We start from the raw sequence: 27,236 nt of genomic DNA on the forward strand, positions 1-27,236 counted from the left end.
GACACAATCAGGACAGATGGGGACCCAAAGTAAAACTCACCACAGCAACAAAACAGGAAACCCTACAAAATAAAACGGGAAATGAACGCAGACCTCTAAAGAAAAACAAGGAACCAAACGCAAAGGCAAAGAAACTGAAACGCGTTACAGCAGCTGTTTGTTTGTTGCAGGTCTGGAATCAGAAGCAGTGAGTCTAAGAGCGAGGGGGGGGGGGGGGGGGGGGGGGTCTAAGGGCAGGGATGTCCAGGTTAGTTTAGTCAGTTTGTTAGTTCAATTTAGTATTTTCCTGTTGAATTCCATGTATTCATTAACCTTTTTGATTTGATGTTTTACTTTACAATTAGCGGTACGAAGCCCATCGAGACGACCGTTGTGATTTTGGGCTTTACATACAATTGAATTGTATTGAATTGAATGAGCCCCTCCCCCACACAGTTGTGGTTTAAGTAAATGTTCAACCCCGTTACGTACACTATGGAATCTCCATGAATATTAAAATAAAATTGTTTATGAAAAATTCAATATGATTAAATTATTATATGTCCCTTGTTCTAATTAAATCATTTCAAACTGAACATTTCTCTTAAATTCAATGCTGGGAGTTTGTAGCAGCGTTTTCATTTCATAAGCACATCAAAATTAGAAGGAAATTGCAGTTTAATGAAGTTTATAAAAATAATAATGGAGAACTACAACAGCATATGAACATAGAACCTTATCTGCATTTTGAATTTCTTCCACTTTGGTGTTTTTTGGTTCCTGGGATCATTCTACTCACATCATCTCTAACACAGAATCCCTTAATTTTTTCTTTTCAGGCTTCAGAAAACCTGCTGGATCTCTTTCAGGATTTTTCATTTTCTTGTTTTAGTATCCAAGTGAGTCACTTTCAGATTTTTGCAACCTGTATTTGATTTTTATCTTCAGCTGCTTTATTCGTCTTTAGTGATTTTTTTAATATTTATTTCTAATTTCTTAAATGTAATTCATGGTAAAGTAAGGTTGTTTTTCTTTGTTTGGGGATTGATGACGCAATTTGAAGTTGGTCTTTTTACTTTTGAACATGGTGAATCGGAATCTGTTAAATGTTGGCATATTTTTTGGATTTTTCTTTCTTTTTCAGTTTTTTCTTGTAGTTCAACTCTTTGCCTCTTGAATTTATTTTTTGTTCTTCTGTCCTTCCTCTGAGCAGATAGACGCTGCCTACAAAGGAAAACAAACTTTGGTTTGTTTGTGGAAAGGATTCCCTTTTGTCATGTTTTATAAGGAATGTAAAATGAATTACATCAAAGGACATTTCATAACACTGCTTCCTGTCCAAACCTTGAGTATTGTTATGATGGATCTTCTGCTGAAGTCACCAATTCTTTGAGCATTTCTTTCCTCTCTTCTTCTACATTCTTCTCCATCTAGCTCTCTCTGAAGGTATTTCTCCCTGCTGCTGGTGCCATCGTATTCAAAACTTTTACATGGAACTGAAATCTATTCAACAAGCAGTATGACATTTTTGATTGAATTATATGGTTATTATTGAAATAAATGTTTATTTCTAACAACACAAATATTAAAATCTCCTAACATTAAAACAAGTTATGGGGTTGAGAATTTGGATCAAAATGGCCGCTGTTTCATATGCTAAGCACCAAGAAGATGGAAGATAACGTCCATGAAGTTCAGAATTATATTGATTATTTAAATAAAAAACATTTTAGCAGGTTATAATGTTGAGTCGCTGTGTTTGATCACATTAAATGACCCAGCATCTCCTCTGTTCCTCTCTGTTCTTCTCCCTCATCATCATCATCATCATCATCATCATCATCAGAACCTCTCTCCTCGTTCTTCTCTGTTGGGACTGACTTGTCATGTATGTCTGATCTTGTTTTCCTAAAATAAGTGAACATGTTTTCAGCAGAAGTTTAAACCAGAATGAACATCTAGGTTTCTGTGACTTTGATAGTTGAATTATTCCTTCTTTAAGTCATCTCTGCTCTCTTTGATATCAGATGCATCACCAACCTCTAGTCTGTGTTCTTCTCCACTAAATCCTATGGCAAATATGATAAATATTAAATAAGATATAATTAAAAATTAGATCCTATGGCCAAGCAAGGATTATTAACTGTTTGAAATAATTAAACATCTTGCTAATGCATGTTTATTTTTTAAAATAAGAATACTTTTTAAAATGACTGCCTTGGTCTGAACTGTCTTTGTCCTGAGTGTCCACCATCAGACCAACCAGTTTCCGTCCATCTGTCCTGATTCTCTCTCACCTTCGTCAAAGCTGTTTGATATAAACTTTGTGTTGGGAAGATTTTCAAAAGAAAACAGACTAATATGTAAAAATAGAGACATTTTTTATTTTAAGCATATTGTTATTCATTGTTGTCAAAAATCTCCAAATGTTCAACTAAGATCCAAAATGTCGTTCAGGCAAAGTGATATTAAAAGCAAAAGGCTGTAAACTTAATAGTCACTCACAGATATAATAATTATCCAAACTTTTAACATAGAGAGAAACTAAATCATCATCTAACCACCATCTCACATACGTCTACTTCTAGGAGCAGCTTTTATCATCATTCAGTGTTGTTTCAAAGGATCAAACTTTATCAGTGTTTTGGTACATCTAGTTTAAGAAATGATTTAAAACAAAATCAGAACAAACAAGCTCCTTTATTTTCTCCATGATTATTGATTCTGTAAATTCTGATCAGTACAGCTGGAAGATACTTGTGACCATTTTATTGGTAGCCGGAAGTGGTTTTTTATTGAGGTTTTTTGGAGGCTTTTCTGCTGTTGGTGTTTCACAAAATTAGGGAAATGCCAAATATTTTTGGAGTAATCCCACTGATGAGTTCTATGATTTAGTTTTTAATGTTTTATAAAAGCTAAAAATGATCTTCACAATAACAGATTTTAAAAAATCAAATCCTCTGAAATGTTTCACAAAGACACACAAAACAGAAACAAAGTTATTTCTAAAAATGATGCAGGAGTTCAGCTCTAAAAATTGACAAAAGAGCAAAGAAAACAGAAAGACATGATTTGTTATTTCTTTCCTATTATTAACATTTCCAGACTTTTGTCATGCAGCATCTTCATATTTGTATAATTTTGAGAGAATTTATTTTACGGAGAGCAAAATTGGATTTATGTTGCTGTTTTTATCCATATTTATGTTCAAAACTTTCAGTTTTAAATGTCTAAAAGTTTAGCTTTAGTTTTTTTCAGTAAATGTTTATCTTGTTCTGCCTAAAACCTAAAGCCTGTTTTTAATTTAGGCCCCTGTGTGACTGAGTTTGACCCCCCTGGAATCCGAGTCTAGAAGATTCATGCATTTTGTGTTAAATGGCCAGACAGAAGATAGAGAACACAAACGGATGTTGTCAAATGTGTGTGAGCGCGGGGGGGGGGGGGGGGGTGTTACTTGGCCGGGGGGTATTCCAGAAAGCAGGTTATGCTAGCTCTCACGATAAGTTTGAGGCTAAGCAAGTTGATAACCTCAGCTTTCGGTTCCAGAAATGGAGGTATGTTTCAGGGTAGGTCAAGTTGCCATGGCAACTCATGCTCTGAACATAACCTGGTCGGGAGCAGGTTTAGTTGAAGGTTAGTTTGTTTACAGAGAGGTGAAGCAGCATGGCGTGTCCATTTGAAGATGATTTAGTGGATGAAGAAGCTCAGATAATACTTTTTCCACCATGAGAGGGTGATAAGACCACATATGGATGTTGGAAAAATATACTTTTTTACTTTGATCTAACTTAGTTATTTGATTCAGTTAAGATAAATCATTTTTTGTTAGGTCACCTTAAAAATAATACGTAGTTTTCAGACAATTATTTTCCTTTCGTTCAAATTAATTCAAATAAGTAGGTGTAACCTTGATGCTGCTGTTACAGCGGCACCGCAAGGGATTCTGGGATATCATTCCCTTTGCCTGTCTAGGCGGATTTGGGTTTAAGTGTGGGTTTTTGACCAAATGTGTTTAGTTGTATAGCTATTTTACTGTGTTTCACTGTGTTTTACCGAGTTATTTTGTCCTACTATGCTTACGTCTCTGCACCATGAGTGAGAGTAAGGGAGATGATGATGAGTTTAGATAGCACCCCTACCACCAGAAACCATTATGATAGTGATGGAAAATTCTTTAATGAATTTTTGCACTCCATGCATTTTTTCCGTTGTTTTTATTGTTGTAAAAATGAGCATATCTGCCGGTTCAAACTTAGACATATGAAAGTTCAAGAAATATAAGTAATTAAGATGGAAAAAAGATTAATGGAGTAATGTGACATTTAGTTAGATAAATACGTAAATTTGAGTTGTATAAACAATTATTGAGTTTGAATAAATTTAACTAAATTATTTAAATTATTTTTCAGCCGTGTCACTTTTTTGATGGACTTATAATTTTTATCCGAAGTCATTAAAATCTCAGACTCCGTCTCACTTCCGTCTCAAGTGTCGCGCTCTTTTTTTTTTCTCCACGCGTTTCCATGGTGACTCCAGAAATCAGCGATCTATTGAGATGTCTTGATGTACCTGCTGTGCACGTGCATTAACCCAGGGTTACCAAGTCGAGCGTAATTACGCCAACTCATATCCGGTCTTTTGGAACCGACATACCCAGAGTAAGCAAGTTCAGGCGGATTTCAGCCAGAGTTCAGGCTTAAAGTCAGGCTTAAAGTTACTCACCCCCCCGGTGAGTGAGTTTGTTTGGAACCACCACTGCTGGCAGCTTTAGCCTGAATGTTTCCAACTCCGTTTCTGTCACCGCTAGAACCTTCCTGCTGTCTCTCAACCATTACAGGAACTTTTCTTCATTCCTCCACATCTCTGCCATTTCTGTTTTGAGCCCTCGATTGTTTTTCTTTTGCCTTCTCATCAGATGTAAACACGGTTCAACTAAAATTCAGCAACAGCGCGCTCCCCTTCGCGCGTCTCCGCGAGAGACGCGCTGGGGCGAGCTCTCTGAGGGAGGAAGGAAGGAAGGGAGGGAGGGAGGAGCGGCTGCGGTGCTCAATCGGTTACAATGAGCTTCTGTTACTGATCATTTCATGTAAATCTATGTTAACAAACAGCTGTGATAATAAAAAATACTAACTATAAATAACTTTCCGAACTTCGGTTTGGCCAGCGCCCTACGCGACGCAATGCTCTGGTCTGCTGGGACCAGAGTTTCTCTGGACCGTCTTAGGCCTTCATGAAAACTTTCAGAGCGGCCATGTTGTCAGTCAGTGACCTGTTGTGTTTGTCTGCTGGTCTTTTCCTCACAGATCAGTAACAACAGTTTCATCATGATGAGAACAGAAAACAACTTTTCCACAAAGACTCACCGAAGAAGAAGAAAATGGAGAAACTCCAACGTCTGTGTGTCTGCTGGACAAACTCTGCTGTCTGACCGAGAGCAGAACTCCTCCCTCTGTGTGTCTGTTTGTGTGTGTGCATGAATGGCTGCGAGTTTTCTCACTTCTGCGACCCCTCACTTCTCTACAGAAATCACGTGACTGTAGCTGCAGCGGTCAAGACGCTGCTGGGTCCTAAAGAGTATGAGGTTCAGCTCTGAGGGGCTGAAAAATACGGAGCCCCCCAGGTGCCAGTGGTTTAAAAAATCTGATAAACGATGTGCACGGACTGTGGCTTAAACAATTGTGTTTCGTACTGATGCTGATTCGTGCATGCACACTAACCCCACTTGGACAAACTATGTAGCGTTTAGATCTGCTGGGCTCTACATATTTTCATTTCATGTTTTATTTTTTAACATAAAGTTCTTTTCCTTCATAAGTTTTGTCTGAAATTGTTTTTTGTAGTGTTTATTGGGATATTTTCCACAACCCACTTGTAAAAAGATCTGTGGCTGCTAGAATGAACCTGCTGCTCCACGTGAGTCTTGTAGCTTCTGTTTGCAGGCGGGGGTGATGGGGGGGTTACAGTGTGAGCTACAGAGGAGACTTTGGACCAAAATCCTGCTGCTCTGCATGAGCGATCAGCAATACGATCAGCATCATCAACAGACTCAGAAAAACACATTGATTTCAGAGAATCGTATCGGTAAGAACTACATGTGATAGATTGGTGGAAAATCCACTTTTCTTTTCAAATTGATAGTTTTTCTGTTGATTTTTATCTCCATAGCAACCATTTTATGTTTTATTGCCTGGGGATAACGAACAGATGGACGTCAGTTTCAGACTAATCAGAAAAAGATAAACTTCCTTAAATTCCCCTTTCCTTTTTGATGCTATTTTCTCCTTATATTTCAACACTTATTGATGAAAATCAAATATTAGTTCAGATATAAATCTTAATTGTTGTGTTGTTCAAATAAACAGTCTTTTAGTTCAGTTTTATCCTGCTTTATACCACGGTCTGGGTGAATGCTCGATTCTGATTGGCTGCTAGTTGTGCATTAAAATGGGATAACCGCACGGTGATATAAGAAGTTCCGGTCAGCTATCTTAAATGTTTTGTATCACTGCACCGCTTCTTTAAAACAACATTTAGCTTCATCATTTGGACAAGAACAAGCGGTAAGAGGAGAACTTTCTCTCTGCACTGATGCTTTATTCAACCCAGTGGAAAAATCAGGATATATAAATCGCCGAATCTTTAGTGCAGCCGAGGTGCGGGGCGACGTGGACTGCTTGTTTCGTGGTGCGGCACCACATAACAAATGGTCCACTTTTTGTGAGAAAAGTGATCCAAATCGGGGAAAAAACAAGGATTAAGGACTAAAAGCTGGTTAATATTAGCTTTTGTAAGTGACCATGGTATAAGCGAATAAATGGCATCAAAGTGTGCTTCACGTCGGACGGTTCAGGCTTCCACGGCGTGCGTTTAGAAGTAATAATGCACACTTAGTCGACCATCAACCTTTACATATTTGACACACATCTAATTTAATCTTCCAGCAGGCTCATCTCCTGTTCTTCTCTCTCTCTGTCTGTCTGTCTCTCATTCTCTGTGTTTGTCTGGGTGATAATTCAGGAATAGACTGAATTTCACCAAAAAGTCATTTTTCAACTCCAGAGACTAACACAGTGAGACACCAGCTGGCTGTTCTTTGTAACTGCATCTGCAGCTTCTAGAAACGTCTTTGTTTCTGTTTTCATCTTTTCAAACAGTTTGTTTTCTTCACATGAAGCCTACTTTGACTTCTTTTCAACTTTAGATCCATCATTTACAATCAAGGATGTATAGATATATATGATCTAGAACTTCTCTCTAGGATTCTGATGGACTTCATAAAGATGACTCCTCCCACTTTGGTTTCTGTCAAATGTAGAAAAACTCCAAGAACCAAAATCAATCCAGTTTGGATCAATTCTGTCTTTCAGATCTTTGGAAAAACTGAAGGAATCTCTGCATCCCAGATTTCTTCTTGGGTTTTGGTTTCTGCAGGTTTTCAATCTCCTCTTTGATCTGATTGAATGTGTCCATCAAGGTCTTTGAAAGCATCATTTTCTCCTCCTCCTCCTTCTTCTTGAGGGTCTCTGTGAGTGAGGAGATCTCCCCCAAAAGGGAGGACTGTTCTTGCTGCCGTTCACTGCTGCCGTTCTCCTTCCAGGTTCTTGTGGTTCTCCATCAGAGCTGGTCTCCATGGGACTGTTGACTCCCTCTGTGGTGTCAGTCAGTCAGGAGGTGGGAGGGAGGGAGGGAGGGAGGGAGGAGTCTTTGTCCTTCTGGACATGTTCTTGGATTGGGAGCAGATCAGCTTGGAGTCCAGAGGACTCCTTCAGCTGTTGGGCTGAGAGTCTGGGAGCTTCAGCTGTCCTGCTTTTCTCTTCACTGACATCAGCTTCCAGCTCTCTCTCTGTCTCTCTCTCTTTCTCTCTCTCTCTCTCTCTCCCTCTCTCTCTCTCTCTCTCTCACTCTCTCTCTCTCTCCACGTTTGCTGGGTGTCTTTTTGCTGCAGCTGAGCGCTGCAGGAGTGTTGACTTGGTCTCAGCCACAGACTGCTGACATTTTATGATGTTTCAGCTGAGTCAACTCTTCTCTCCAAGCTGATGTTTCCTGTAGAGATTCCTGCAGGAGTTCCTCCTGCTCCTTCTTTCCCAGAGTTCCTGCAACCAGACGGAGTCTTTGTGCTTTGGAGCTGCTTCTCTTGGATGAAGCGCTTGGTTAGCTCACTTTGATCTCTTTCATGTGGGACTTTGTCTTGAAGCGGATCAAACTGAAGGTGGGACTCCCAAAGCAAACGTTCTGGGATGTTTGCTTCAGCTCTGTGCTTCTGTTCTCTGGTTGCTTCTTTGCTTTGGTTGCAGAGACTTGGAGCTCTCTCTCTCTCTCCATGCAGATCAGCAGCTTCTTTGGAGGCAGAGGCAGCTGTGTGGGAAGTCTCTGCAGGTCCAGAATCTTCTGATGGATCAGCAGCTGCTGCAGGTTCCTCTGGGTGGAAACACATTTCTGCCAAACAGAACATCTGTTTGTCTTTGTTTGGATGGAAAACGGAGGAAAAAAACTTCTTTGGAGAGAAATCTGCTTTGTTTCTTGTTGCTATGAGGTTGTTGAACAAATGTGGTCACTTTCACAGCTTCACTTCAAATGACTTCCAATAGACAGAAATTATACATTTTCAGTTTATTAGAATAAGTTTGTGAAAAGGTTTTGATGTTTTTCTGTAATTCTAGGTCTGATGTCTTCATACATGATGACTAAAAGAACAAAAACCAAACCAAATCAGTCAGGTCTGTAGTCTGAACTTGTATTAGAAATGAGAAGGGCGACACCCTCTGGCTGTATCCAGAACTGCATCTTCTGGTCAGAAAAGTGTTGAAAAACCTCAATTGTGTCTGTAAAATGTCTGCAGCTTTTTTGTCTGAAGACATGAATAAAGTCTGGATTTGATCCTTAATGAATCTTCATATTTCTTTGTCCTTCAGTCTTTCTTTCAGTCTCAAACACACTGGTTCATTTGATCCTAATGAGAACATGTGTGAGGCTCCAACATGGCTGCCTTCACTGCAGCTTCCTCTTCACAGCATGTGTTTGTGGATCAACACACAAACAACAACAGGTGCAGGTGAGGAAGTGTTGCTGTTGTTGCCTTTGCCTGCTTCCAGCCTACAGGCACAGTTTTCTGCTCCATATGAGGTGGAAAAGAAAATGAATGACACCAATTTTAGGATCCCAACTCCTGACAAAGAGAAAAAAAATGTGGAGTTTGTCACGTCAACATGCTCAAGCCTTCTTCTTCCAGAGGGGAGTCCAACTGTCCTTCTAGTGATGCTCTGGTAGTCTCAGTCTCCATGTGTTCTCGTCCCTCAGAAGATCAGATTTCAGAGGATGGGCTTGGAGAGAAAAGTGGAGTTGTGCTACTGCTTGTTTGGGAAACTCTGAAATCTGAAGCCAACTAGAGAATTTCTGCTCATATCTGTCTCCACCTGCTGGTGGTGACATCATGGTTTGATGGAGGAGAAGTTGTTGCTGTTTTCTGATCCTCCTGGGGCCTGTTTCAGAAAGGAGGTTAAGTGTAAACTCTGAGTGCGTTAACCCTGAAATCAGGGTAACCCTGGGTTTTCCGTTTCAAAATGGGAGGTTTGTTAAACCAGAGAAAGCAGAGTAAGTCAAACCCGTTTCTGAAAGAGAGGTAACTTATACTCGGAGTCAGTGTCCATGGTTACTTATGCTGTGAACCTAACCTGGTCGGGAGCAGGTTTTATTCTCTAAACTCAAAGTTTCTGCCGGTCCCCTCCCCTTTTTAAAGACGAAGCGGTATTTTTCGCTTTAACCTTCATTGCCCAAATTTCCGTCACACAGAGACGGTCTAAGTGACAAGAATGGCTTTTCCTTTTTTGGAGGACCCAATAGACGAGGAGGCTGCATTCATTCATAGAGAATTATATTTACCTCGTACGAGGATTTTGAGACCTAGACTCGATTTTTTGTCATTTCCCCATACGTTTTTGTTTGAGCGTTACCGTTTTTCGTTGCAGTCAATTACATATATACAATGAAAACAACATTAGATATGTATTGCTATGTAGATGTTTCATATGTCAAATATTGTCAACTAAGCCTACATCCATGACATGCTCAAATTTGACCTGATTGAATTATGTTTTTATACTTCATTTTTAGCTGCTGCCATGTTCTTTTAATTCCTGCAGGATTGCATCTACATGAAAATGAAATCAGGGACATTGAATTAGATTAATGTAACAATTATTTTTTGGAAACACAATTTGCTAGCACTGCTTACTTTCTTAATCCCATATAACACAATTGCATGTATTAATATTGTATTAATATATATGTATTATTATTAAACTGACCAACGTTTGCAAGAGGGGAAGGTTAACAAAAAAGTCCTCTAAACATTACCGACGTTAAATGCATTTTCCCCCCGATTGGTTCTGTACACTATGCAGCATTTCATGCAATTACACCAGGAATAACACTTCAAAAGTACACATAAATATCACCATTTTTTATTTCACTCCTTACGCTATTTAGAAAGTTATTACAGTCAATATTTTATAACAATGATTTAAATGCAAACTTACGCATTAACTTGAGCAGCTATGTTTTCCCACGCTAACTGTCTCTGTTTTGCAGATGCAGCGGTGTTGCTTTTCTTCTGGAATATGTGCTCATATTCACTGTAACTCTGCAGCAGCACGTCAAGTTCAGCTGGCGAAAAATATGCAGACCCCTTTTTTTCCACGGTTGCCATGGTGACTCGTAATATCTGCGCTCCATTGATTATGGCTTCTTATAGTCGCGGTGCTCACGCTCACCTCCGAATGCCCATATTACCTGTACCTAAAACCGCTACTGGCTATTGGTTTTCTGGGAGTCTCCACCTCCCTTTTCTCTTCTGGTCCTCAGCAGACTGAATCTGTCTTTTAAACAGGTCCATTTTTAATTGGTTTGAATGTTTTGTAATCAAATCCTTTTAACCTGTATACCTCCGTCTCCTGACTTTTTGTGTGCATCCGCCAAAGAAAACTAAATTCCCTCAGGACCACATTAACGTTAGCTATTTCCACAAACAAGAGTGAAGTCGTTCACAGTTGAGTTGATTACTGTGGGTCACTTCTGGATCACTTCATGTTCACACAGAAGATCACAAATGTCCGCATTTTATTGGAAATATGAACGGTTTGCAAAAAAATAGCATTTTTTCAAAAATTCTGAATTGAGCATTAAGCCCTGCAGTGTGAATGTAGCCATGGATGCTAGGATGGAGTCACCAAACTTTTTCTTGTAAGGCCACATTAAGTCTTTTTCTTTAAAACTTTAAACTGCTTTTATCTTTCTTTTATTGTAAAGCCCTATAATAAAGTTTTATTAATTCATGATAATTTTAATAAAATAAATAACACTATTTATAAAAAAATAATAAAAAATGACCAAATAACTGGGATTTTTAAAGACAAAAAGTCAGAAAAAAATATACTGATACATTGATAGGAAAATAATAAATCGTGGATCCTCTCCTGTCATTTTCCTGCTGAGACTTTTAGACTCTGCTTGGAGAAAAAGAACAAAGTAAACGCATATATATAAGTTTAAGTTGGATAATTTATATATATATATATATATATATAAATTATCCAACTTAAACGAATTACTTCAATTGGTAACAAGTAATTTGGATAATTTTTTTCAACCTAATTTCTTAAATCTCTCCAACTTAATATTTTTATACAACTCAAATTCACATATTTATCTCACTAAATGTCATATTACTCCAATTCAATGAATGTTTTTCCATCTTAATTAATTTTATTTCTTGAACTCTCATATGTCTAAGTTTGAGCCTGCAGATATTTTTATAACAATAAAAAGAAAGGACCAATTTAGATTTGCATCATGGAATCATTGACCATTTCTCTATAGTTTACATATCACATTTGAGCAGTAGGGCTGCTAAATAAACTCATCATCCTCTCACTCCCTCTCACTCATGGTGCAGAAAGAATAAAAAAAGTAGAAAGAATTAAACATAACGGGACAGTTCAGCTGGAAGTTGAGAACGAGGCTTTGAAACCAGCAGCAGATTGAGTCCATTCTGATGTTCCATTCAGGTTTCTGCTTCAACAAGCCTTTATTTTGAAAGAGCCAGTGGGGCAGAAACAATAGAAGGAGGAGATTACCAACCCCCCCTGGAATGTTGCCCCCTGTGCAGTGGACTAGTGGGGGCAGGGACGGCTGAACCAATCACAGAAGACTGTTCCAGCTTTCCCTCCAAAAGTCAACCAATCAGATGTTGTTGTTTGGATTCTTTGTCTTGAAGTTTCACATGTGGAAGCTTCCAGAGTCTTTTCTGTTTGGTCTGCAGGCTGAGCAGAACTGACTCCTGCAGGATCACAGGAACTTTCAGGAAAATCTCCAAACAGGAGAAAAGTTTCTGTTTGAACCTTTTTCTGTGATTGTGAGACTAGCAGATGATCGATCGGAGCTGCAGTGAAGAGGACGGCGGTGTTTGTGGGAGTTGGAGCTGAAGATCGGAGCAGGAACCATGTCTTCAGAACCTCAGGAAGGTTCTGTCAGAGAACAACTTTCTGCTGCTGAAGGAACCATCGTCCAGAACGAGGAGGAGCTCTGTCGTCAGCGCAGACTGCTGGATAGCAGCTGGAACCCGCAGCTCCAGCTACATATAGTTGGTACGTTCACTGCTGCAGAAATAGATCCATGAACGTCTTTGTTTTCCTCGTCTGAGCTGCTATCTGGTTCCAAACAGTGGCTGGATTATAGCCTGCTGTTTTAGTTTCACCGCTAAAACGAGGGAGCGTGTTGCCAGATAGTGGGACAGTTTTCGAGCCCAAAACAAAAGTAATCTGAAAACCGACCGACAGACCACAAAACAAGCCCAACTTTTATGAACGAACCGCCATTCGTGTTTTTATGTCTTTTTCAAGTCATCTGTGTTAAAGCTTTTAAAGTAACAGTCCTAACCAGGGCTCCAGACTAACTTTTTCACTAGGAGCACTGTGGCCCTCAACTGAAAATTTTAGGGGCGCAACCAAAAACTTTAGGGGCTTCAGGTAAACTGACAGCACCATTGCTGTCATGACAGTAAAAATGGTAAAAAAAAACGGATGGAAATTCATCTTGGTGACACCAAATAGGTGCAGCCAAGATGCACAATAAGCGTGTTTGAGATTACCCAGGTGGACTCAACGCTGCACAGATCAACTGGTGTGTGACATATATTTTTGTTTTTGCTCCAACATCAACTGTCAATGATCACAAAAATATCGCGAGAAAGGGTGGGAGGAAGGCCCCAACCTGAGCGAACGCAGCTTTAGTACTGAACTGACTGAAAGCTGCCCTACATACTACAAAACAATGCATTATGGGACATATGTCCTGATGGTTTTTGTACTTGAGTGATCAATTTAAATAATTTAAAATACCAACTGATTAAAAAAAAGGCTACATACATTACAAAACGGGAGCAGTGTGCTGCCGTAACAGCCGTGCATGATGAGAACCGTGGTTTGCTTCGCGAGTTTGAGACCCCTGCTGTACACTCTGGCACTGGTACACTAGCTGCAGGTCGTGTGTCTGTCTGCGTGCGTGTGCGCTCGCGTCTCATTTATCATTTTATTGATCATTTCATTGAGCATTGACGTGCTCCTTCCACGTTTAATGTATAAAAAATACGGAGGGAACAAATTTACTGGTAGCACATTCTGCGACCAAAATTTGAGAGTGTGCAACTGAATTTTACATCCAGTCGCACACTCTCAAATTCTGTCTGGAGCCCTGCTAACATCTTATTGTGTTTTAAGCAGTGGTGGTTCTACACTAACGTACTCCCTGCGTGAGTAACACTTCCCCCAACACACACACACACACACAATTTGACAACATCCTTTTGTGTTCTCTATCCTTATTTCCCCATTTTACACAAAAATGCATGAAGTTCATAAACTCCTATTACAGGGGGATCAAACTTAGTCACACAGGGGGTGAACAATACTGATCACACTAAAGCTAAACCTTTAAACTGAACTTTTTGAGCATAAATATGAATAAAAACAGGACCATTAATCCAGAATAACTCAAGTTATTCCCTTTCCTTATCATCAGAGTCCGTCTCTGCTATGCGGCTCCTAAGAACAGTGAAAACAGACACCTCCGGCCAAGTTTAAGTCCTGCAGTCCCACAGTGTGGCGTAACTCCCCGGGTGCTGCGTCTCAGTTAAAGGAGCGGATGATGGACAGCTTTCACTGTCATCTGCTGGAAGTAGCAGCGCTGAGCCTCGAGTCGTTCTTCCAACACAGGCCTTTCCTTTTCTGCGGAAACTCAGCTGCTGCTGCGTCTTCTTGTCTTGTTGGAGTTGGTTTTCCAGCATCCTCACTTGTGAACCATGGATTCATTATTTTTAATTCTCTGGCAGCAGCGGTTCGAAAGATTCAGACTTCCTGCTTCAATAACTCCTCTGATCAACGTTCAAATATGTCAGCAAGTATCTCAATCCTTTTATATTAACACAGAGAGTGAACCACAAATGCATTTCTGAAGAAAATAGATTTTTTTTGCCTTTTGATCAGAATTGTTCGCTTTAAGCTGTGAATGCAGACATGCAGCAGCCGGCTGTCAAGGGAGCGTCAACAAAGTGCAACCTCTGTGAACTGTGAAACACCACTGTGTAAAAATTAATAATCTCACAAAAAATTCATAAAATTATTATAAAGCATATTCTTGTTACAATACATATTTTGTAGGAAAGTCCATATTTATTTTATCTTGTTGCATATACTTTTTCAAATTTTAATAGATATGAATCATGACTAAAGTTATCAATAACTTGACATGACCTTATTGTCATACTAAAATAAAGAATATGTGAATAGTTCACCTTTTTATTTTTAGGATTTTTTCATATTTACAAATGGATCCGATTTGGTCAAAAATCCTCAATAGCTCTGAAGATGCTAGAATTTTTTTTACATAGTATTTTTTGTAGTAGGACAATAAGGCCATGATTAGTCAGTACAGGAAGTTTTGTGTCAGTAACTACAGCATCTTCAACACTATTGAGCATTTTTGACCATATCTGATCAATATTTATATATGAAAAATTCCTAACAATAAACAACTTGAATTATATATAATCTTTATTGCAGTAGGACAATAAGGTCATGATTAGTCAGTACAGGAGGTTTGGTGACAGAAGCTTTAGTATTTTCAGAGCTATTGAACATTAATGTTATGATTCATATCTCTATTAAATTTAAAAAACTATAAGCAATAAAATAGAGATTGACTTTCTAACAAAATTTGGTATAATAATGTAGCGTGACTGTGCTGATTAGTATTCATTACCAGTTCTTATAAATATAGACATGTAATCGCTTTTTAAAAGTTTAGTACTGATTTTTACAGAATGTGTTTCACAGAGGTTGCACTTTGTTGACGGTCCCTTTGCAGCCGGCTTTTGTAGTTCACTCTCTGTGTTAATACAAAATGAGTGAGATACTTGCTGACACATTTGAACGTTGATCAGAGGAGTTATTAAAGCAGGAAGTCCAAAACTGTGAAGATCTAAATTAACTGAACTGCAGCTGCTCTATTCCCGTGTTCCTCCTCAGTTAGGATTGCGCCAGCGCGGTTGTAAAGTTCACTCACTCAGTTCCTAAATACGCCCGCTTAGTTGTCTTTACGCCCTTTCTTTTTATGGCAGATATGTAATTCCATAGGTTAATCTCCATAAAAGAAACAACTGGTTTTTAATAATGTCTGATTGAAAGACATAATCTATTTCAGACGTTTTTCACTTAAACCACCCCTTTCCCTGAAATCCTGGATTTCTGATAGTTATTATGTCTATCAATAACTGTCAAAAAAACGAAGGGACGAAGGACCTCTGGTAACATTCCTTTTTGCACGGGGGGTGCAGTAGTCTGCGGCGAGCTACTCATGATCCTCTCCGTCTCGAACAGAGGTTGACAGCGGTTGTCCCGGATGCTGGACAGCTTAGTGTAACCCTGGTGAAATTCTGCGCTATCATTTTAAATGGCATTCTACGCTGTCGCTCCTTATAAAAATTCTGGAATGTCACTTTAAATTTGCCGGTTTTGTGTAAATACCGCAAGACCTAGGGTGACGTGGCTTTCATTTTTCAAGGCATGTCAACGCACCAACAGGTGTGCATTCATGGGAGAGCTGAGCTGTGTACCGCTGCTGCAGATTGCTGAAGCCAGGTTTTGAATCAGCATGGTTTAATAAAACGTGAACTGGTGAGTGCAGCCATGATTGAAGCAGCTGGCCCGTGCACCAGCTTAAATGAATTCTATTTGGTAAAAAGGTAGGATCTTTCTATCCCCCTTGTCATCCAACAAAACAGCTGGAGTGCTTCTTTCTTTCCCCCCCAAAAAATGACAATAAAAAACCTCTTTCATAGGACCTATCCTAATGCCTTAAGAACTATAAAGACAAGACAGAAAACATCCTCTGGACTCTTTTTTTATATATTTTGTATTCACTGTACATTGTAAATACATTCACATTAGCAACTTAAGTCTTGTCTGTGGTTTTTAAACATTCACGTTCCTCCACGAGTAGAAGCGTCCTAGCCCAAGTTAAATTAACTCAAATTGTAAATTCTATGTAAATGTAGTCATGCATACACTGAGTTCAGGGGACAGTCCAGGGGGGTATTCCAGGAAGCATGTTCAAACTAGCCTGACTTTAAGCCTGAACTCTGGCTGAAATCCGCCTGACCTCGCTTACTCGGGTATGTCGGTTCCAAAAGACCAGATATGAGTTGGCATAATTACGCTTGACTTGGTAACCCTGGTTTAATGCACGTGCACAGCAGGTACATAAAGACATTCTAAATAGATCACCGATTTCTGGGGTCACTATGGAAACGCGTTGTGAAAAAAAGAAAGAGCTACACTTCAGTGAGACGGAGTCTTGAGATTTTAATGACTGTGTATGAAGATGCTCATCAACAAAGTAACATGGCTGCATCGTCAGCAAAAGAAAGAGTTTCTGCTTGGAGAAAAAGAACAAAGTAAATGCAAGATCTTCTTATCTTATTTCCATTTTACTTGTGACGCATATATATAACTTATCCAGTTTTGCCAACTTAAATGAATTACTTCAATTGTTAACAAGTAATTGAGTTTAATATTTTTTCCATCATAATTAATTATAATTCTTGAACTCTCAAATCTCTAAGTTTGAGTCGGCAGATATACTCATTTTTATAACAATAAAAGGAAAGAAACAACGAGCGCAAGGAGACTTCGTTCATTTATGAATTTTCAAACATTGTCATTACTGCATATAAACTGTAGGGGTGCTATATAAACTCATCATCCTCTCCTTCACTCTCACTCGTGGTGCGGAGACTTAAAGAAAGTAGGACAAAATAACACGACAAAACACAGAAAAACAGCGTAACAACTAAACACATTTGGTCAAAAACCCGCACTCAAACCCAAATCCGTCCAGACAGTCTAAGAGACTGATATCCCACAATCGATTCCGCCGCTCTAACAGCAGCACCAAAGTAACACCTACTTAATTGATTTAATTTGAATGAAAGCAAAATGACTGTCTGAAAACTAAGTGCTATTTTCAAATTGATTTAACAAAAAAAAGATTTTTAATCATCTTAACTGAAGCAAATAATGAAGTTAGATCAAAGTTAAAAAGTTTAATTTTCCAACATCCATATGTGATCTTATCACCCTCTCATGGTGGAAAAAGTATTATCTGAGCTTCTTCATCCACTAAATCATCTTCAAATGGACACGTCATGCTACCTCACCTCTCTGTAAACAAACTAACCTTCAACTAAACCTGCTCCCGACCAGGGCATCAAAGCATGAATTGCTATGGCAACTTTACATACCCTGAAACATACCTCCATTTCTAGAGCTGAAAGCTGAGGTTATCAACTTCATTAGCTTCAAACTTTCCATGGGAGCTAGCATAACCTGCTTTCTGGAATACCCCCCAGGACCAAGCTACCTCTCTTGACCAGCTTGTCCAGTTTCTTTTTTGTCCCTGTCTGTAATTCCACCACTCCAGCAGACCACTGCATAGAAGGGCGCTGAAACAACCACAGTTTCATAGAAAAGTCCTGAGTGGTGGCCTAAACACACACCAAAGGACCTCAGTCTCCTCAGTAGGTGGAGGCAACTCTGACCCTTTGTGCAGGACCCTTGTGTTGTCTGACCAGTCCAGTTTGTTATTGATGTGAACACCCAGGTACCTTTACACAAACAACCTCTTGATGTCCAGTCCCTGGATTACCACTGGTGGAGACTGTGAAGCCTTTCTCCGGAAGTACAACACCATCTCCTTGGTTTTGGTGGCATTGATGTGAAGTTGATTGAGTTCACACCGATGTAAAGTCCTTTTAAAGTATAAAGGGATTCTTTCTGTGGTTTTGTCCTTGCAGTTCTCCCCCAGCACTATGTGACTGAAGAGGAACCACAAGCACCACAGATTAAAGAAGAACTGGAGGAACCAGAACCAAAACAGATTAAAGAAGAACTGGAGGAACCAGAACCACAACAGATTAAAGAAGAACAGGAAAAACCAGAACCACAGCAGATTAAAGTGGAAAAAGATGAACCACAACCACCACAGGTTAAAGAGGAACAAGAAGAACCAGAAGCACCACAGATTAAAGAAGAACAGGAAAAACCAGAACCTCAACAGTTTAAAGAGGAACCAGGGGAACTCTGCATCAGTCAGGATGAAGATCAGCTTGATCTGAAGCAGGAGACTGATACCTTGATGGAGATTCCTACTTATGAGGAAGATGAGAACAGTGAAGCAGATCTAAACAATCAGCAGAGCTTTAATGTAACTGATAGTCAGGATGAAGAAGGAAACCAACATGAAGAATCAACATCAACTACAGATGAAGAGACAGACCCACAGAACAGAGATCAGAGGAAGAGGAGGGACAGAAGTCATGTCCAAAGTGTGGACAGCTCTCACATGTCAGCAGGTCAGTGTGACTCTGATCTTCATCTCCACACTATCGGTATGTTCACTTCAACAACGGTTCTATCTTGAGCTTCAAGCTCTCCAAACATGCAGTCCATCAACAGCGTGTCCTGCAAGAGTCTCTTCTGTCCCTTCCAGTTGAAAAGGGGGGCCGCCTGTCTGGGGCTGCCCGTTGGGCTGGCTGGGTGTGGTGGGGAGAGTGCTCTATTGGTCGGGCTGAGGTTTGCACTCTCTACTGAGGCTTGCGCCCCTCTGCTCTCTGGCGTTGGGGGCTGCTGTAGGGTGGCAAATGTGGTTGCCTGGCAGGAGGTCTTTCTCCATCTGCAGTAATATTATATATATATAAACAGTAATATTTCAGAGGTTTCTATGGATGCCTTCACTTCTACTGCTTCAGCCTGCTTTTGGCTGATAGCACTGCTATGCTTTTAGCAGGTTTAGCTTTGACATGCTTTATTTATGGTTTTGATTTCAGTCACTTTTTTTCAAGACATGATTATCAATGCAGGGCTCCAGACTAACATTTTTCACTAGTAGCACTGTGGCCCCTAACTGAAAATTTTAGGGGCACAACCAGAAAATTTAGGGGCGGATGCCGTAAATCAACATGCTAACCAAATCTACTAATTTTCACTGTATTACTAATAAATACTTTAATAATAGATGCAGAAATTACAATGTGCTGTTCCAAATTCTGTGTCACATTTTATTCTGCACTCTTGAAGATGCAACAACAAGTTAAACTGACAGCACCATCGCTGTCATCACAGTACAAATATGAAACAAAATACCATACATTAAGGATAAAAAAAAGTTTTTAGTAACAAGTGATTGCCGTAGTAACCTTTTGGTCATTTCACAAACAATACTTAAATGTATGTAAACAGGGATGGAAATTCATGTTGGCGACACCAAATAGGTGCAGCCTATTTTTGTATCTTTGTTTTTGCTCCAACATCACCTGTCAATCAAAACCAAAAAAATATCACGAGAAAGGGTTGGGAGCAAAGCGCCAACCTACGCAAACACAGCTGGAAATTAAGTCCTGCACTGACTGAAAACTGCCCTGATTACTACAAAACAATGCATTATGTGTCCTGATGGGTTTTTGTAGTTAATTGATCAATTAAAATAATTTAAAATACCAACTGATTAAAAAAAGGCTTTATCCACTACAAAACATTACAATAATTATAAAAGATATATCACAAAATACAGATCATACTAAGGGGAAGAGGCATATTTAAAGTAAATTGAATGTTAAGGACAACAACCTCCTGTGCTCCTTCAGTCTCGCTTTAGCTTCGCCTTCATGCCCCCCCGGGCTTCGTCACTCCAACGATCCAGGCGCGGCGCTAGTTCATCTTAAACACGTCTATCGTTGCATTTTCCACACGTGTTTTAAGTGTGTCTAAGACTAAATCGTGTTGTTGCTCACACGTGTTTAATGTTCAAGCCCTGTTAGCTGTCACGCATGTAGGTGTGTGACATTTTTTTCTCCTCAGCTGACCCAAGTCCAGCAGGAGCGATGTGCTGCAGTGACAGCCGCGCATGAGAATCGTGGTTTGCTTCGCGAGTTTGAGACCCCTGGTGTAGATTCTGGCACTGGTACACTAGCCACAGGTCGAAGAATGAATCAATAGTTCGCTTGCTCATAACTCAGACGCGCGCACATATCAGGTTGGGATGATATGTGAGCTGCACGGTGGCGCAGTGGTTAGCGCTCTTGCCTCACAGCAAGAAGGCCCCCGGTTCAAGTCCCGGCTGGGGGACATGAAAAACACAACATCAATGGGGGGCCTTTCTGTGTGGAGTTTCCATGTTCTCCCCGTGCATGCGTGGGTTTTCTCCGGGATCTCCAGCTTCCTCCCACCGTCCAAAAACATGCTTCAAAGGTTGATTGGCAACTCTAAATTGTCCATAGGTGTGAGAGTGAATGGATGTGTGATTGAGGATATTCTACCCTGCGACAGACTGGCGACCAGTCCAGGGCATCCCTTGCCTATGCCCAAGTGGCCGGGATATGCTCCGGCAACCCTGTGACCCCGAAAGGGACAAACGGTCAAGAAGATGGATGGATGGATATTTGTCTGTGTTTCCTTCCCACAGATGTTTACGTGCGCTCGATTATCTCTAGGCCCCTCCCCCTCCACGCATGTAGCCACTTACATTGACTTTCCCTGTTCTTCTCACACGCATTGGCCGCCTCACAGACAGGCATCACTCAATGAAACGCGAGTGTGTGCTCGCGTCTCATGAGTATGTGCGCGAGTTTGTGTGTTTGTGTGCATGTGCGCTCCCGTCTTATTGCTCATTTTATTGATCATGGACGTGCCCTTTCCACGTTTAATGTATAAAAAATATGGAGGGTGGGGGAGGCAAATTTACTGGTAGCACATGTGCTGTAAAAGAGGAGGGTGTGTGTGTTAGTGTGTGGAGTATCATTGTGTGTTTATAAAAAGGTTTATTAAAAGGTATAGGTTAAAATAACTGGGTAACCTTTTTGAAAAACTTAAAAGTTTCCTTAATTAGGTGTTTGACCTACTAAAGTCTGAACAACTGACATCACCTCTAACTGTCTTAACTTTGAAAGAAAACTAATAGGTTACAATCTGTCGTTTATTTAAAGTCTAGAGCAACTGAAGATTAGAGGATTTCGATTTTTCTTGACAATACACAAAGACCTTTAAAAATATAAAAGGTCTCCTTTTTTGTCTTTGTCTCTGCAGTCCTCCCTCAGCATTATTTGAGTAAAGAGGATTTGTGCAACCAGCAGACGAATTTAAGAGTGGAACAAGAGGAACAAGGGCCTCGAGTAATTAAAGATGAACAGGGGGAACCAGAACTTCGACATAGTAAAGAGGAACATGAGGAACCAGAACCTCCACAGATTAAAGAGAAACAAGAGGAACACAAACCCGCACTGATTAAAGAAGAGAAAGTAGAAGAACTAGAACTTCTACTAATGAAAGAGAAAGAGGAAGGGTTCTACATAAGTCAGGATGAGGAGCATACTGATCTGAAGCAGGAGACTGATGCCTTGATTGAGATTCCTACTTGTGACGAAGATGAGAACAGTGAAGCAGATCTAAACAATCAGCAGAGCTTTAATGTAACGGATAGTCAGGATGAAGAAGGAAACCAACATGAAGAATCAACATCAACTACAAATGAAGAGACAGAATCAACATTGACTGCAGATGGAGAGACAGAATCAACATCAACTACAGATGAAGAGACAGAGCCACAGAACAGAGATCAGAGGAAGAAAAAAGACAGAAGTCATGTCCAAAGTGTGGACAGCTCTCAAATGTCAGAAAGCCAGTGTAACTCTGATGTTGGAAAAAACTTCACAAACTCAACTTTATTTAAGAGACCTAAACGATCTTCTAGCAAAAATATACTTTCTTCTGTAAAGTCTTGTGAAAGCTCAAGAATTGTTAGCAATCTCTTTGCTAACACGAAAAATAAGTCAGATGACAGACATCGTATCTGTACAGAAAGCCGTAAAACTTTAGGTTACGGGTGTCAGTTCAGAACTAATATAAAAACTCATACAGGAGAGAAGCCTTTTTCTTGTAAAGAATGTACAAAACGCTTTATTAGCATGTCTGCTCTCAAAAGACACACGAGAACTCATACAGGAGAAAAGCCTTTTTCTTGTAAAGAATGTAAAAAGAGTTTTACTGATTTATCTTATCTTAAATCACACATAAGAACTCATACAGGAGAGAAGCCTTTTTCTTGTAAAGAATGTACAAAATGCTTTAGTCGCATATTTGCTCTCAAAAGACACACGAGAACTCATACAGGAGAAAAGCCTTTTTCTTGTAAAGAATGTACAAAATGCTTTATTTGCATAACTGATCTCAAAACACACATGAGAACTCATACAGGAGAAAAGCCTTTTTCATGTAAAGAATGTAAAAAGAGTTTTAGTCGCATATCTGCTCTCAAAATACACACGAGAACTCACACAGGAGAGAAGCCTTTTTCTTGTAATGTATGTAAAAAGAGTTTTAGTGATTTATCTTATCTTAAGACACACATAAGAACTCATACAGGTGAGAAGCCTTTTTCTTGTAAAGAATGTGATAAACGCTTTATTAGCATATCTGTTCTCAAAAGACACACGAGAACTCATACAGGAGAGAAGCCTTTTTCTTGTAAAGAATGTACAAAACGCTTTCGTTGCAAAACTGATCTTAAAAGACACATGAGAACTCATACAGGAGAGAAGCCTTTTTCTTGTAAAGAATGTACAAAACGCTTTAGTTGCAAAACTGATCTCAAAATACACACGAGAACTCACACAGGAGAGAAGCCTTTTTCATGTAAAGAATGTAAAAGAAGATTTAGTCATATATCTCATCTCAAATCACACACGAGAACTCATACAGGAGAGAAGCCTTATTCTTGTAAAGAATGTAAAAAATGCTTTAGTCGCATATCTGCTCTCAAGAGACACATGAGAGGTCATACAGGAGAGAATCATATACAAGAGAAGCCTTTTTCTTGTAAAGAATGTAATAAAAGTTTTCGTCAAATATCTCATCTCAAAACACACATGAGAACCCACACAGGAGAGAAGCTTTTTTCTTGTAAATAATGTTCAAAGGGCTTTAGTCGCATATCTGATCTCAAAACACACACGAGAACTCATCTTTAAGAATTATGTGAAAAAAGTGAAAAAATATTTTTCAATTGTAAAATCGTTCTAGATGGTGTTTAACATGATTTTGCAGTTTTTAGCCTGTGTCGTATTTAAGACATACTTTCTGCAGTACAGCTGTAATTCATATGAAATGCTCTACTAAGTTGTGGACGAGACTGTTTTCACTGAATTTAGCTCTGCTAATTTTTCCAACATGACCTCATTTACATGCTTTTCTGCTAGCTCATTGCACCTCACAAGAAGGGGTGTGACGATAACCGCATCACCGTGATGACCTCATCACCGCATTTTTTCTGCTTGTCCTGTGTTTAGAGTTCAAGGGTTTCTGGGGTAAACCTTTGATTAGTGTTCTCCTTCTCACCTCTCACTCCTTCCACGCTGCACACGGCACATTCCCTCTACCTATGCGTGCACGCACATGCGCGGTTTCAGCAGCACAATACATCCTCATCCGACATTCTACAACACCTATATAGTTAGTTCATTAGTTAGATTTGTAGTAGTTAGTTGTTACTGTAACTTGTTCATAAAGAATACTGCGTTGTAATTGTATTCATTTGCAACGCGGCCGCCGGGGATTTTGTGTTTGGCAGTTAACTGCAGTGATCAAAAATCCCACACCGTCAAAGCTCTACTCACAAGTCCAAGCTAACATTAGTGTAAAAGAAAACTGTGAGTAATATTAGAACCATACAGTTTAGAGCCAGATAGCAGATCAGATGAGGAAAACAAAGACGTTAATCAATCTCTTTGGATGCATCGGAATTGAAGCAGCCAAGGGAGTCTTTGGCCCACCCAGGTCAGTTGCTGTGTCAAAAACCTGACCTTTTTCAAAACTAGTGACGAGGAAGATGACTTGCCAGACTCAATAATGAAGATGCTATCAAAGCAACCTAAGATTTCATTACATGAACACAGAGCCACATGATGAACTCCATACCACATTGATGCTGTCATTCAATTAAAAGGAGGCACAATGGATTGAATGCATAGAAATTACGTTTTCAAAAGTCTGACAACATTCTTTTTTTTTTTTGTTTTACTGATATTCTTATTTTCTAACACTGTTTCTTATGGCTTCATCATCTATAACCCACTTTTATACCATTGATTAAAATAAAGTATTGTGTAATGATTCTATACATCATGTGTTTCACTTTTTGTAATGAATGACAAAAATATTTAAGTTGTTGATGAAATTAATTCTTTTAGATACACCTGTAAATAGAAATGTGCTGTTTTGAATCCTACGTATAAGATTTGATTTTCATGAAATGTTAATATTGTTCTATTTTTTGCTGGTTGATTTTTTATTAGTAAATTTGTGGACTTATATTATATTGTTTAAATGTGTAAAGGTTAAGCATTGTTGTAGTTAATGCTGAGACAGTGTTGTCTAAGTCTGTGTGTTGCCATGACAACACTAGAATTATTTTTACACTTCTCTAATTCTAACACGAAGCGATTCATGAACATTTCTATTTTTTTTTAAATATGAAATACCGTTTATATTTTGTTAGTCATGTTAGCAAATAACAGTTTAGTGAAAAAAAATTTAGTAAAAATGTATGAAGGAAAAGGCGGATAAAAAACAAGTCTGGTGTTTGCGTTGGGTGTTTTTTTGATTCATGTTTTCTAGTAGACATTAGAACTGTTCCTCTGTTCTTTTTGGTTCTCAGTTTTCTGTCCCAATCTTTACTGTGAAGAATAAAGTGGCCGTAAACATCAGTCAGATGTGTGGAGTCTTTCTCACAGTGTGGGTTTCTGCTGCTTGTTGTTACTCTTCTGGTTCCAAAGCTGGACTCTGTTCCAAAAAGGAGAGTATGTGACGAACCAGGATATGCTCCAATTTTGGTGCCAAATCTGCATGGAATGTTAAATATGAAGGACTGCATTCACTGTAAAACACATGTTTTTTTTAAAGATCCATCCAATCATCCATCTTCCTCCACCCATCTGTTCCCAGGACGGGGGGGCAGCAGTCTAAGCAAAGGTGCCCAGATTTCCCTCGCCATGGCCACTTCTTCCAGCTTCACTGGGGGGACCACTGGGTGATTCCAGGCTAGCCGAGAGTTAAAGTCTCTCCAGTGTGTCCTGGGTCTTCTACCGGGGCCTCCGCCTAGTGGGACATGCCCCGAACACCTCCCCAGAAGTCATCCAGACTAGATGGCCGAGCCACCTCAACTGGGTTCTTTCAATATGGAGGAGAAGCGGTTCTACTCCAAGCTCTCCGTGGGTGACCGAGTTTCTCACCCTATCTCTAAAGGAGGCCCCAGCCACCCTACTGAGGAAGGTCTTTTCAGAAGCTTATAATAATTATAGCAAAAAGAGAAGGGGAAAGTGGGCAACCCTGCCTAGTTCCTCTTCCTAGAAAAAGATTCATTGGGGTTGTGATACAATATTTTAATCCAGTCAATGAATGATTCCCCTAACCCAAACTTTTGGAGGGCAGCACTAGCTGAGGTTACATGTGCAAAATATCTTGATCGGATCAAAGATTGGATTAGAATTTAATCGTACACATGGGCTCAGAAAAACTTTTTACGATTATAACAAATATTTACATGGTCCACACTTTTGGTAGAAATAAATCATTTGCTCACGCACAGCTCTCTTTCAAATACCAGAAGTAGAAATCAGTCCCACTGTAAACAATAGGGGTGTAACAATACGCTAAAATCTCATTTCGGTTTGATTCCGAGTTTCATTGGGCTTGGTTAGGTATATTTCGGTTCGGTATGGCTGTGTAACTAATCTGCCTGATATGAACTATTATTTTATTATTTATTGTGTGTGTGTTTTGCTGCCAGACATCTGAATGTCTCCCTTTGGAGATTATTAAAGTTTTTATATATCTTTTTTCAGTACAAAATGGGCACAAAAAAATACTTGCAAAATGCATTTAATGGTTTTACATAACGAAAGAATAAAATTGACCTAGATGATCTGCTTTATAAAATAAGAAAAACTATAAGCTGTCAGGAACCAAAAACTTGGAATACAAAATACTGGCCTGAAAAAAACATTATCTTACACATTTTTTTCCATTCAGGATTATTCAAATTTTTTCCAAAAAGATTATTTTGTCAACATTTTCAGGAGCGAGGACAGATCTTTTAGCCGTTACGATGTCCCCGTCTGTAGAAAAAACCCTCTCACTCGGGACAGAGGTTGCAGAAATGGAGAGATGCCTCTTTGGCATATTTGCAATAAGCTTATAGCTGTAACGGTTTCAGTTCCTTTGTGTTTTGTTCCTGGATTTCCTGTTTTATTTTGTAGTATTTCCTGTTTTGTTGTTGTTTTGAGTTTTACCTTGCCCCATCAGTCCTGAGTGTTTCCACCTGTGTCTTGTTGCCTTGTAGGTATTTAACTCCTGTCTTTCCCTTCCTCCTGTGCTGGTCCATATTGTATTCTTCCCCGGTTTTGAGTCTTTCTAGTGTTTCGAGTTTTGCCTGCCTGTTGCAGTGGTTTTGTTTTGTAGTTTTGAGTTTTTGTTATTAAACCCTATTCCCTGCATCCTCCTGCCTCCTCTCCTCTCTGCGCCTGGGTACTCCCTTCTCACAATAGCTGGTTTTATTGGTTCTCCACCTTTAAAGAGGCATAGCATCAAGAGGGATGCATC

At 39.5% G+C, this 27,236-nt stretch overlaps 2 protein-coding genes across 5 annotated transcripts in view; one reads left to right on the forward strand and one right to left on the reverse strand.

Annotated features, from left to right (window-relative positions):
* Positions 1-27,236, reverse strand: part of LOC144987890 (uncharacterized) — a 461,750-nt gene that overhangs the window by 8,945 nt on the left and 425,569 nt on the right. For 2 of the 3 annotated variants that reach the window (XR_013651578.1, XR_013651577.1), the window contains exon 1: positions 5,343-5,483. The exons of the other annotated variant lie outside the window; for it this stretch is intronic. The gene's annotated coding sequence lies outside the window, so the exon portion shown is untranslated. Of the gene's footprint in view, positions 1-5,342; positions 5,484-27,236 lie in introns of those variants that run through there. 3 annotated transcript variants of the gene reach the window in all.
* Positions 12,058-25,342, forward strand: LOC144986857 (uncharacterized). Of its 2 annotated transcripts, none has more exons than XM_078935378.1 (3): positions 12,058-12,620; positions 18,383-18,976; positions 21,669-25,342. In XM_078935378.1, exons 1-3 carry the CDS (start codon positions 12,476-12,478, stop codon positions 23,546-23,548), a joined length of 2,619 nt encoding a protein of 872 aa, XP_078791504.1. In that variant the 5' UTR covers positions 12,058-12,475; the 3' UTR covers positions 23,549-25,342. The 2 variants fall into 2 exon arrangements, with proteins under 2 accessions (XP_078791504.1, XP_078791506.1); XM_078935380.1 differs by having other exon boundaries at positions 18,383-18,940.

Source organism: Oryzias latipes, chromosome 2, assembly GCF_053564925.1.
Source record: "Oryzias latipes strain Hd-rR chromosome 2, Olatipes_Hd-rR_3.1".
Taxonomy (NCBI): Eukaryota; Metazoa; Chordata; class Actinopteri; order Beloniformes; family Adrianichthyidae; genus Oryzias; species Oryzias latipes.